At 39.2% G+C, this 13,901-nt stretch overlaps 1 protein-coding gene across 1 annotated transcript in view; it reads left to right on the forward strand.

Annotated features, from left to right (window-relative positions):
* Nucleotides 1-13,901, forward strand: part of Nsun2 (tRNA (cytosine(34)-C(5))-methyltransferase Nsun2) — a 166,685-nt gene that overhangs the window by 15,886 nt on the left and 136,898 nt on the right. The window contains exon 2 of the mRNA XM_090384128.1: nucleotides 639-716. Coding sequence (XP_090240254.1) covers nucleotides 639-716 — 78 coding nt within the window. The remainder of the gene's footprint in view (nucleotides 1-638; nucleotides 717-13,901) is intronic.

Below are 13,901 nucleotides of genomic sequence, written 5' to 3' on the forward strand. Positions count from 1 at the left end.
CAAGCTTTGATTTCTTTCTGTGGTGGTCCCTCAAATCTATTGTGTATGAATCGCCTGTGGAGACGGAAATGGATCTCGTGGTGAGACTCGTCTGCGCTGCTGCTACTGTCAAAGAAACTCCAGATGTGTTCGATCAGATCCAATCCATGTCAAAGAAACTCCAGATCCAATCCCTGCTGCGTCGGTGTCACGCATGCATCGTGTCTCATGGTGGAACCTTCAAGCATCAGTTGTAACATCATGAAATGCATCCATCTCGTACTCCATTGTTAATATTATGTCAAATACATGTTTGCCACTAATTACTGTCTTGTGTCATTTCTGCTTCTTGTGCCTCTGCTACTACTTTCCCATTACGTTTCCGGTTATGGGTTCCTATGCAATTCACATTCCTTTAGATGTTACCTATCTCCCCTAAACGTTTGTACCAATATTTTTGAGACACCCTGTATACAAAGTATTGTTTATAACTGATGACCTGGCAACCCACAGGTTGCGGGTTCGAATCCCACCTCGGGCTTATATCAAAGTACTGCAAAAACCTTGGGAGGTTCATTACGGCCACAGATGCTGATGCGCCAACAACTAACAAAAAAAAAAAAAAAAAAAAAATATCTGATGAATTTCTCTTTATGTAGGAACGTGTGGGAAGGAAGCAAGGAGAGGGCTATCATGACATTGTAAAAGAGAATGTAGCTTTTGAAACTTATTACAAAGTAAGTCATAAAGTTTGAATTATCTGTTAAAACATTTGTAGGTAGTTAACTGTGCTAGTAATTTTAGTAACTTTTTAATGTGATGATTCATTTAATTTTAAAAACAATTAATGATTAAGTTCTGTGAAGTTAACTTGCCTATATGACTACAGTACCTTGGTGCTTGTGCCATGTGCTGTTCATTAGTGTTCTTCAAACTTTGTGGAATTAGCATTAACAAAGGCACATGATGCAAGAAAGCAAGCTTATATAGAATTGGTTCAGTAATTTAACTATTCGTTTCTTTGAACAAGGAAGATTTAGGATAGATATTTTGAGGTTGTAGGCTGATCCTTGTAATTTTATAAATTGCTATTGTCTAGGCTAGCCAAACATCCATCTATAGAATTCACTTGTAGGAGGGTGCTGTGCTCACAAGCATGATTTACAGCTTCTGTTAATTTGGCAAAGTAGTGTGCAGTTTTCTGTGACATTTACCAATTAATCACTCAGTTAGTTAATAGATGAAATATGTTCAAGACCACATAAATGCAGTTGCAAATTTTGAAAAAAAATTTTATATATTTTTTTTAGCTATAGTTTTAATTATTGAATCCTTAAGTGGTGTGACAGTAAATTAGCTAAACAAATTCTCAAAAAAAAAATATTCACTAAACTTCAGTTGATGTGTTCACTTTCAAAATATTCTCCTTTTTGAGAGTTCCATTATATACACATTCCTTACATGTTCCAGTGCCTGGAAACAGTGCTGTTACATAGCTCTGAATGTTTTGAATTGATTAAAAATGAAATCCTGTCCCATGCAACTTTTGGATAGGAGTTTGTCTCATTCAAGAGTTGTATGGGACAAGTTTTGGATAGGAGTTTGTCTCATTCAAGAGTTGTATGGGACAAGGTCATGCAAGCAAAGTGTTCAAAGTTGGAGGGCACTCTGGTCACGGAAGAGAACAGTCGGTGGATTTTTAGCTGCTGTAAAGGGATAAGTATTTTTGATAGTTTTACCGTATTCTTCGTTAATTAACATACTACATTGTGTTTTATATTAAATAGGTTTAGTAATGTTCGTTGGCTTCTTATTTTGAATTTAACTAGTGATTTTTGGAAGTTACGACTCCTGGCATTGGCACCAATATTGTTGAACTAGTCGCCATATTGTAATCGATAAAAAATAGCATTTCGTATATATCTCGAACTGATAGCGCAAGGTATAATGTAAAATTAGATAACGTAATACGAAGCACTGTATTAGGAATCTGTTAGCTTAGTATAGTATTATCAATTAATCAAAAATATTTATTAATCTTATTAAATTTCATTGTTAATTAAACTGTATTTAAATGGAAATCATGATCCAGACTAAAGCTGTAAAGCAAAGATCACAGACTAGCGAGAGTGCTGTGACTCGGGGTAGAAATGAAGGGGGCAGTTCTCCAACGCATCACAATGTCAAAAAATGTGCGAAATGTGAAATGTTTGCTGAACTTTCTAAAACAGGCCATGATCTAGCCAAAGAGGATGTCTTTGTGTGTGCTAGATGCCTAGTGTGTCAAGAAATTAGGCACCACTCAGCGTTCTGATGGACGTCTATGAGAGCTTGAAGTGTAGGATAAATGCCCTCGAAGAAATTAATATGAGGGGCCCATAATGCTGTCAGCTGCCCAGCTCAATGGCAGAGTTCACTCCTGTGCATTAGGCAACACAGAGGCAATATCCAAGGCAGAATGTGCTGGTCCCACAGGAACTAGTTATTGTTGGTGACTCTATTGATGGGGAAAATACTACGCAAGAAGGATAGGTTGAACAGGACCAGGGTATATCTGCCAGGGGAAAAAGTTGATGACGTTGTAGAGCAGATATCATCTTTTAAGGGCACAAAAGGTGATATTGGTGTACACGTTGGAACTAATGACATTAAGAGTAAGAGAGCTGCAGATTTACTCAACAAGTACAGGTGCTGAAAAAAAGTCTCAGGTTAGGGTTGAATGTGAAAGTGTCTGCAATTCTGCCCAGACATGATAGGAGGGAGTATATGATCAGAGCCTTGTTGATCAATTCGGCCCTGGAGAGATTGTACAAGGCTCAAGGGTAGAATTTTTTTCAGCCTGGTCTGTGCTTGTTTACAGGAGAAACTGCTTCTACAGGGAGGGGGGGCCACTTAAATAGAAAGGGAGCAAGAATATTTGCTGATGCTATAGAGGCAGTGTTAGTTGGGTCGAGTCGGAAAACTGCTAGTTTGGAGGGGGGGGGGGATACACAGACTAAAAGGCTAACAGTGGCCGCAAGCAGAGGCAAAAGTGATTCTTGCACTGCTTCTATTAGAATGAGAGCAGCAGCATGGAAAGAAAGGCAATTGAGATTTCCAGGACTGTTGGAAGTCATAGTGGAACAAATAAATACATGGGCTGTATTAGGGTAACTAAGAGTAGAAACTGGTGCATGTATACTTTCATGTACACCAATGCTAAGAGTATAGTTAATAAATTTGATGAGTTTGAAGTGCTGGTCAAGACATCAAAGGTGGATATTGTTGGGATATCAGAGACTTGGTGTCACACAGATATCAGCATTTCAGAATTGGAATTTGGGGAGTGCAGTGTATACAGAAAGGATAGACAGTGTAGGAAGGGAAGAGGGGTTATGCTGTTAGTTAAGAAACATAAAATCTAAGGAAGTGCATCCAATTGACATTGGTGAGCAATGCAAAGCTGAGTCAGTTTGGTGTGACATAAGCACTGGGGAAAAGAAAATGAGAGTAGGTATGTGTTATTGGCCTAATGAAGGTGATAAGTATATTGAGCAATTGTGCAGAGAAATAGAGTGGGCCAGTAAATCAGAATGTCTTATAATGGAGGATTTTAACTTTCCAGAAATTGACTGGAACTTTTGGGTTGGTCACTCACACACTAGCAAGACTTTTGTGGATTTATTCTATGACATGTTTTCTACAACATGTTCAAGAGGCAACCAGAGGGAGTAATAGTCTTGATCTGATTATCATCAGTGATCATTCCTGCATTAAGAATTTGCAGATAAAGGAACCACTGAGTTTCAGTGATCACAATGTACTGATATGGGAATTACTTAAAGATGTAACTACCATCAAGGCTAAAGGGAAGGGCTTTTGCTTTCGGAAAGGTGACTACGGGGGTCTCAGACAGTTTTTTTTAAATTCTGTACAGTGTGATCAACTGATGATGTTACCAACATTGAATTCTAAATGGGAAGCCTTCAGAGACTTAACCTTGAAGGCTACTAGGCTTTTCATTCCAACTAAGAAATGCTGTTCAAGGTTCAGGCCTAAATGGATGAATCAGATTGGACCACTTAACATAGATGGGCTGACTATTGATGATCATGCTCAGGTAGCTGATAAACTGAATGAGTATTTTGTATCTACATTCATGCAGGAGGAGTTATTCAATGAGGGGAATATCAGGAGTTTATCAAACTCTAACAGGGAGCTAAGTTTGTTTAGTTCTTTGTTTGTTATTTGGTTTTTAGGAGCATTAGCAACTAAGGCCATATTGCTCCGGGATATGCGGTGGTCATTCCCTGACCTTTCCGCATCCTTTGGTGGTGATGGGCTCGAACCCCGGTCTAATCAAGAAGCGTGTGCTATGCACTGCTGCTCCTTCCCACCTGGCTACGGAGTCACCTGCGGGGGGAGCTAAGTGATTTTGTAATAACTGAGAGCAAAGTGGAGGAGAAACTATTGAAGTGAAACATAAGGAAGGCACCTTAGGTGGACGGAATCTATCCAGTTATATTAAAGGAGGCAGCAAATGAAGTAAGCAAACCCTTAGCCATAATTATGCACACCTCCAAGGACTGGAGGTGTGCAAATGTATCACCAATTCACAAAGGGGATTCAAAAGGTGACACAAGTAACTATAGACATGTTAGTTTAACTTGTGTTCCGGGAAAAATAATGGAGTCACTGATTAAAGAAACATTGCAGGATTATCTAGACAAGACTGCAGTTATAGTTAAGACACAGCATGGGTTTTTTAAAGGGAGGTCTTGTCTAACCAATTTCATTGGATACTATGATGTGGTCAAAGGAATGTCAAATATAATTTTGATATAATATACTTGGATTTCAGGAAAGCTTTTGATAGCGTTGCACATGGAAGACTGCTGTACAAATTGGAGAGGTATGGCATTAAGGGTAAGTTGCTACAAATGATAAAGGGATGGTTGAGTGGGAGAAACAGAGAGTGGTAATCAATGGACACACTGCTATTCGTGGACAAATTTTATTAGTGGAGTTCCCCAGGGTTCGGTGCTTTGTTTTTGTGTGTTCATCAATGATATTGATGAAGGTATATCAGGATTAATGTCAATGTTTGCAGATGATACAAAGGTTGGCAGGTTTGTTAATGACAGTAAAGACAGGATGCTACTCCAGCTGGATCTAGATAAGTTGAGCAAATGGGCTGAGATTGTTTGTTTTTTGTTATTTGGTTTTTAGGAGCATTAACAACTAAGGCCATATTGCTCTGGGGATATGCGGTGGACATTCCCTGACCTTTCCCCATCCTCTGTATTTGGTGGTCACGGGCTCGAACCCCGGTCTAATCAAGAAGTATGTACTATGCACTGCTGCTTTTGGTTTGGCTATGGAGGCGCAATGGACTGAGAAGTGGCAACTGAAGTTTAACATTGACAAAAGCAAAGTACTGCATATGGATAGCAATAACCCAAGAGAAATGTACCAACTGTGTTGTACTACACTCAGGGAAGTGGAAAGTGAAAAAGACCTGGGGTAATTGTGCAGTCAAATATGAAGTTCGCTGAGCAGTGCAGTCCGGAGGTGCTGCCAGAGCAGGTAATGGAGTCTTGTCAATGATATATAGGAATTTTGCTAGCAGGGACTGGGAGGTGATTATCCTGTTGTACAAGGCAATGGTCAGGCCACACCTGGAGTACTGTGTACAGGTGTGGAGGCCTCAATTTAGGAAGGATGTAGAGTTGCTAGAACGAGTACAAAGAAGGGCAACAAGATTGATGAGGGGAACAAATAGGTGCTCTTACCAAGAAAGGCTTAAGTTCTGCAAATTGCAGCACCTGGAGAGTAGGCACCTGCAAGGTGATCTGATTGAGGTGTATAAGGCTTTGAATGGGTTGAGTAAACTGAATGCTGATGGGATTCTTCCTCATCCTCAGATTAAGAGCATGAAGGGGCATAGATTCAAATTGAGGAAAGAAAAGACAGTTGTAGAATATATGTGTGGAAATTTGCCTTTAGCCATTGGGTGGTTGATTGGTGGAACAGACTTCCATCTTTTGTTGTAGAAGTTGATAGCCTAAATAAATTTAAGTCTGAGCTGGACAGGTAATTTGAAATTGAATGGTGGGGTGAAATGGGAGAGTTTTTTTTTTTTTGGCTGATGCTGCATAAGCTTGCTTTCTTGTATTGTATGTCTCTACTAATGCTAATCCAGTAATTTGGAGAGGGGGGAATAAGTTTTTTTATTGAAAGAGTTCTGTAAAGGTACACTGTCATAATGCAAGGTCCACTTGTTGCCAAAGATTTGATCTTTTCAAGCACTGCCATAAACTTTCTAAAATTTGAAGGCAGAATGCATGGTTAATAATTTGTTTTTGGAAGAACAGATTCATATGGACAGTTTCTTTGATATTAAAAAAAAAAAAAAATCAGGTCTGGTTTTCAGAAAATTGTAATGATGTTCCTACCCAACACAGTGGAAAAATGATATCTAGCAATGTTTTTCCAGATATTGTCAGAGATTAGTTATAGCCAAATGGTGCAATGAATCCCAAGGATTTTGAAGCATGAGCCAAAAAAAAAATAAATTAAGTAAAATGAATTACCTATCTACTTGACTCGCTGACCTTTTATTCTCCCCGAGCTGTCATCCTCAACCTGCCATGGAAGTAACTTATTTCAGTAGTCAACAACTTGCTGGCTAGAAAAAACTTCCTGCAGTCCAACTGAAGCTTCTTCCCTCATAATTTGTGTGATCTGTAATTCTGGAATAATTTATAATAGTGAAAATTTCACCCTCATATATTTTGCTTCCTCCTCTCAGGGTCTTATACACCTCAAATTAGGTCTCTTCTTAGTAATTAAAATCTGAGTGCCTAGTTACCAAGCTCTGTAATCCATATTGGTCATAGCAGTCCTTGCACCAATAAATCCCACAACAACAACAACAACAACAACAACTGTAACCATATATTCAAAGTCTTTCCTCATAGGGACACCATTTGTCTTTTTTTCGATGCAGTCTCCTTACTTGAACACAGTATTCGAAGATGTTAAGATATGTGTAAAGTCAAAAGGAGAGTGCTTTGAAAGTGACCACACTCACTATAAATATTATTATTTTTGTTGTCAGACTTTATATAGAAAATTAAATTTAGTGCTTTAACCACTACTTTATCCATCGAATGCCACTTTTTTAATTTTTTTTTTTTTTTATAAATTTGGAAATAATTATATCCTCTAATATACCCTTCCATCTATTAATCCAAATACACTGCAGCTTGTGCTGATAACTTCCCATGTGAAACAGTGAAATGCTTTGCTAAAGTTTAAGTATATAATGTCAAAATTATGTCATATATCCAACTCCTGTATTACCATGGGACAAGATCAGGCAAGCAAATGTACAACTGTAGTCATTTAGTTTATCAGGTTGGTTAAATAGGATTTTCCCTTGGAATTGGTAATTACCAATTCCAATCTGATTTTAATTTGTATAAATTACCCATAATTTCAAATCCTAGAGGATTACTTCTGAATCCAATAATGAACTCATGATTAATCATAAAGCTTTAGTGCATCACCTTCACAGCCCCTTTCAAATATGACTCTGTAAATCGCTACTTTCCCACTTTCAAGCTCGGTAGTTTTTCTGTTAAATTCTCTTCCATGATATAGTGGTCAGGTATATAGCACAATATTCACCTACATCTGCAAAGGACTTTTTGTTGTGAAGATTGGTACAAAATATCTATTCAGTTTAGTGTCATTTCCATTGAACAGAATGAATGAAATCTGATTTACTCTTTCATATTTATGTATGAATAAAATTCTTTGTCTCCATTTTTTGACTCTCATATTCAATGATTTCCAATACTCAGACTTTGCTTGCCTTAACCCTGCTGTGATCTTGTTACAGATCAATTTATAATTATATGAATCTAACATCCATCTTGACTTCCTCCTTGTGAAGTACTTTCTTACTGGAATGAATGGATGCACTTGTAGATATTGATGATAAATGTTTTGAAAGTACCCCATAGTTCAGCTATCCTTTCATATATATATTTTATCCCAATTGATTGAGTCTAAGAAGTTCCTCAGTACACAGCAAGAATCTCCCCTTTCTTGATATTAAGATTCCCCCTTAACCATCACTATGGAAATCCATATATCTTTGTCTGCCTTAAGGCACTATGGTGACAACAAGTGATACCAATGTATCACTTGTATCATATTTGTGATATTACTTGGTTCAGCCGGGTGGGTAAAGTGCCTGCCTGGCAACCCAAAGGTCGCGGGTACGATTCCCCCCGCCTCAGGCTTGGATCAAAGTACTGCAAAAACCTTGGGAGGTGCATTATGGCCACAGAAGCCTATGTGCCAACAACTACCAAAAAAAAAAAAAAAAAAAAAAAATTACTTGGTTCACTGATTGTGACAAATGAAGGATATTTTTGCAATTGTGCCCTTCCTCACTTATTGATTTAGATAATGATTTAACTTATTAAAGAATATCTTTCTATACATTAAAATGATTTTCCTTCTAGTGATATTTATTCAGCCAATGGGAGAATAGGAATGCGGGTTACATGGTAAAAAAAAAAGGTAAAGTGCAGCCATTATCAACCCACTGCAGGATGGAAGCCTCCTCAACAATTCATGCTGAGGGAAATGGACCATAATCTGCCACGCTGGTCCAGTGCGGGTTGGCAGATCGACCGTATTCAGCAGTCAGGGGCTTGAACCCCGGTCTACTCAAAGAGCGTGTGCTACTGCACTCCCGCTCCTGCCCACTCGGCTACGGAGGCTGGGTTACATGGTAATACGTAACAAATACTAAAACACATAAGAAGCTTGTTTTACTGTGGTAAAACAGCTTGTTTTAGTGTGATCATGCTAGATAAACCTCATGCACGCACTTTGTTTATCTAGCATGACCACGTGCTACCATTCTTGATTTCCATATGTAACGTATTTATGTATTCATAGCTGTCAAAAGCTTCTGTAAGTATTTTATTTTATCAAAAGAAGCGAGCAGGGACAAAGCCCTCTAGTAATTATTATTATAATAGTGAAGTTCAAGTTGATTCCAAAAATTTGCCTAGAAGGTCAAGCTGACATTCCATGATTTTGAATTGGTGAGTGGCAAGTTGAAATCGCTCCTGACAAGGTGCACACACTCACATTCAAGTTGCATATCGACTACTGTAGCATCACTATTGTGCACAACCCTGCTCTCAACTTTATTTTGTTACACAGACAGTGCTCTACTGAAATTGTTATGATTCTGGATACAATTGTACCAGGCAGGTTTTCATTAGGTGCATGTTTCCCCCCTTCTGTTCTTACCTTTGAAGTGTTGGTCAAGACATCAGAGGCGGATATTGTTGGGATAGCAGAGATGTGGTGTCACACAGATATAAGGAATGCAGAACTGGAATTTGGGGAGTACAATGTGTACAGAAAGGATAGGAAGGGAGGAGGTGTTATGCTGTTAATTAAGAAAAACATAAAATCAAAAGAAGTTGTTGTTGTTATTGTTTGGTTTTTAAGAGCATTAGCAACTAAGGCCATATTGCTCCGGGAATATGCGGTGGTCATTCCCTGACCTTTCCCATCCTCCGTATTTGGTGGTGACGGGCTCGAACCCCGGTCTAATCAAGAAGCGTGTGCCATGCACTGCTGCTCCCTCCCACCTCGCTACGAAGGCGCCATCAAAAGAAGTGCATCCAGTTGATATAGATGAACAGTGCATTGCTGAGTCGGTTTTGTGTGACATAAGCACTGCGAAAGCAAAAATAAGAGTAGGAGTGTGTTATAGGCCTAATGACTCAAATGAGTACAATGAACATTTGTACAGAGAAATAGAGTGAGCTAGTAAATCAGAATGTCTTATAATGGGGGATTTTAACTTCCCAGATATTGACTGATACTTGTGGGTTGGTCACTCACACACTAGTAAGACTTTTGTGGATTTATTGGATGAATGTTTTTTGCAGCAGCATGTTCGAGAGGCAAACAGAGAGGGTAATACCCTTGATCTGGTTATCAGCAGTGATCATTCATGTATTAAGAATTTGCAGATAAAGGAACCACTAGGTGGCAGTGATCACAGTATACTCATGTTGGATTTACTTAAAGATATAATTACCAACAGGGGTAAAGAAAAGGGTTTTTGTTTCCGTAAAGGTGAGTACAGTGGTCTCAGACAGTTTTTAAATTCTGTACAGTGGGATCAACTGACGATGTTACCAACAGTAAATTCTAAGTGGGAAGCATTCAAGGAATTAATCGTGGATGCTACTGAAAGTTTCATACCTATTAAGAAATATTGTTCAAGGTTTAGGCCTAAATGGTTATCAAATGAACTAATGAGACTTGTGACAGAGAAGAAAAATGCATGGGATGCATATAAATTATCAAGCGACTCAGAAGCCTATGGCAGATATAAGCTATAATCTATATCTATAATCAGATCACAAAGAAGTTTAGGCAGGCGAAGGCAGATTACGAGAAATCTTTGGCAAAAGATGCTAAGAAAAACAGCAAGGATTTCTTTACTTATATAAACTCTAAAAGGAAAGGGATGAATCTGATTGGTCCACTTGATATCGATGGTTCGATTGTTGATGATCCTGCTCAGAGAGCAAACAAACTGAATAAGTATTTTGCATCTACATTCACACATGAGGAGTTATTAAGGTTTGAAAATGGCAGAAGGTTATCAAATTGTAGCAGGGTGCTTAATGATTTTGTAATAACTGAGAGCAAAGCGAAGGAGAAATTGTTGAAGTTAAACATAAGAAAGGCACCTGGGGTGGATGGGATCTATCTAGTTATATTAAAGGAGGCGGCAAAGGAAGTAAGCAAACCCTTAGCCATAATTATGAGAGCATCCTTGGACTCAGGGGAGGTCCCCACGGACTGGAGATGTGCAAATGTATCCCCAATTCACAAAGGGGGATTGAAGGGTGACACGAGTAATTACAGACCAGTTAGTTTAACTTCTGTTCTGGGTAAAATAATGGAATCACTGGTTAAAGATGCATTGCAGGATCATCTAGAATCAAAAATAATTTTGATATCATATATTTGGATTTCAGGAAAGCTTTTGACACTGTTGCGCATGGAAGACTATTGTACAAATTGGAACAGAATGGTATTAAGGGTAAGTTGCTACAATGGATAAAAGGATGGTGAGTGGGAGAAGACAGAGGGTAGTAATTAATGGGTGCCGCTCTTCGTGGACTAATGTTATTAGTGGAGTCCTACAGGGTTCGGTGTTGGGTCCTCTGTTGTTTTGTATATTTATCAATGATATTGATGAAGGTATATATCAGGCTTAGTGTCGAAGTTTGCAGATGATACAAAGGTTGGCAGGGTTGTTAATGACAGTGATGGCAGTGTGCTACTGCAACAGGATCTAGATAATTTGGGCAGATGGGCTAAGAAGTGGCAACTAACCTTGACAAATGCAAAGTACTGCATATGGGTAGAAGAACCCCATATGCAGTACGTACCAACTGTGTGGTACTACACTTAAGGTGGTAGAAAATGAAAAAGACCTGGGAGTAATTGTGCAGTCAGATATGAAATTTTCTGAGCAATGCAGACAGGCAGCCTGGGCAGGTCATGGGGTTTTGTCAATGATATATAGGAATTTTGCTAGCAGGGAAAAGGAGGTGATTATCCCCCTGTATAAGGCAATGGTCAGGCCACGCCTTGAGTACTGCGTACAGGTCTGGAGGCCTCATTTTAGGAAGGATGTAGATTTGCTTGAGGGTGTACAGAGAAGGGGAACAAGATTGGTGAGGGGAATGAAGGGATCCTCTTACCAAGAGAGGCTTAAGTTCTGCAAATTGCAGTGGCTGGAGACTAGGCACCTGCGCGGTGATCTTATTGAGGTGTATAAGGCTTTGAATGGGTTGAGCATGCTGAATTCTGATGGGATCCTTCCAATTGATCAGATTATGAACCTAAGGGGGCATAAATTCAAATTAAGAAAAGACAGATATAGAATAGATGTGCAGAATAGATGTCCATTTAGCCAGCGGGTGGTTAATTGCTGGAACAAACTCCCATCTGTCGTTGTGGAAGTTGATAGGTTAAAAAAATTTAAGGAGGAATTGGACAGGCATTTGGAGGGAATGGTATGATTTTTTTTTTTTTTGCTGATGCTGCATAAGCTCATACATTTGCTTTCTTGCATCACATTCCACTACTACTACTACCTGCCCTTCCTATACACATTGTATTGTGCATTCCAAATGAAATTCACTATCCTCTAAATCAAGGTGACACCAAGTCTCAATTAACCCTATTATATCAGTTCTTGTTCTACAATCAGTTCTACCCAACCTAGCTGCGGCAATTCCTTTTTCTTGTAGTGTTCGCTATTCACTCTGCTATTTCGCTATAAACATTTTACCCTGGCTTGTCTCTTCAATTCTACTGCTACTTGACACTCGTCATCATACCATTCCTCATTTCTTGGCCCTGAGGTCTCACCCATGGTTACGTGTGCTGCACCCAAAATTGCAGCCTTTATGCAAGTCCGTTCATCTTCAGTCTTGTCTCTTTTTTCCTGTTCCTGCAGTCTTTGGGCCAACTCTGCCTGGTACTTTGTTTCAACAAGTCTATCTTTCAGTTTCTCTACATTCCATCACTTAGTTTAAAATAGCTCTTGCTACTAGAGCTATTTTATACTTCAGTCTGGCTCCCACTAGAAAATGATCAGAGTCGGAGCTGGCACCCCGAAAAGAACGGACATTTTCAGTTGCAGTAGCCCACCTCTTAGAGACCAGCACATGATCGATCTGATTAGCTTGATTTGTGCCAGGGATTTTCCATGTACCTTTATGAATATTCTTTCTTGGAAACCAGGTACTTGTGACCTTGAAGTTGTTGGTAGCAGCAAATTGTGCTACTCTGAGACCATTATTTTTTTGTTTCTTCATGGAGGCTGTCTCCCACAAATAGATCCATGAAAACTTCTTCTCTGTCTAGTTTAGCGTTGAAGTCACTGAGAGTTATAATAGTATCGTGTCTTTGAATTCTTTCACACACAGCCTGGAGTTCATCGTAAAATCCATCCACAACATCATTGTCCGCACCTTCAGTTGGAGCGTACACATTAACAAAGGTCACATTATGGAATTTACCTTTAATTCTAAGGCTGAAAATTCTCCCACACACTGGTGTGAAGGCAAGTGCTGATCTGCACATTCTCTTAGAAATCAGAAATCCTACACCCTGTTCTCCCTGTCTGTCATAAGTTCCAGAGTAATACATTGTAAATTTCGACTTAATGATCATACCTTTGCCTTTCCATCTAACTTCTTGGAGAGTAACAATATCATCTTAAACTTTTCAACTTTCTCTGCTATGCTGTTCATAGCTCCAGCCTGCAACAGGGTATGCACATTCCAAGTTCCAAATCTCAATACCAAACTCGTGTCCATATTTCGAGGCCTGGTCTGTTTCTGTAAGGGCTGTCCGGTTTCATTTGTAAAGTTATACGTAACGGTTAGATTTTTTTAGGGCATGGTTGCCAACCCTACGCCCAACCTGGAGCACCAGGGTATTCTCTTTTCGTCTGTCTCTTCACCTTCGACCTGCTTGGCTTGGGAGCCCCTGCCATTAGCTAAGTACCACTGACATAGCTCTCAGGATCACTAGAGTGCACAAGCACCACCACCACCACGTCAAGGTAGAGATACCATTGGTGGTAGAAAGAAAAAGAGAGAAGCTTTGAGAAGAAAGGTTGACGAAATGGTGGAACATTAACAACAAGAAGGAAAGTAGAAAGTTTCATAAGAAGATTAAAGAAAGTACACAGGAATTCCGATGTAAAGTTACTGCATGTAGGGATAGTGAAGGGAATTTGCTGACTGAGAGAAAGGAGGTTCTGAAACAGTGGAAAAAGTATTTTGACAGGAGGTAAGACTAAAACA

The sequence above is a fragment of the Mastigoproctus giganteus genome, chromosome 10 (genome assembly GCF_048544385.1).
Source record: "Mastigoproctus giganteus isolate SK-2022 chromosome 10, ASM4854438v1, whole genome shotgun sequence".
NCBI classification, from domain to species: Eukaryota; Metazoa; Arthropoda; class Arachnida; order Uropygi; family Thelyphonidae; genus Mastigoproctus; species Mastigoproctus giganteus.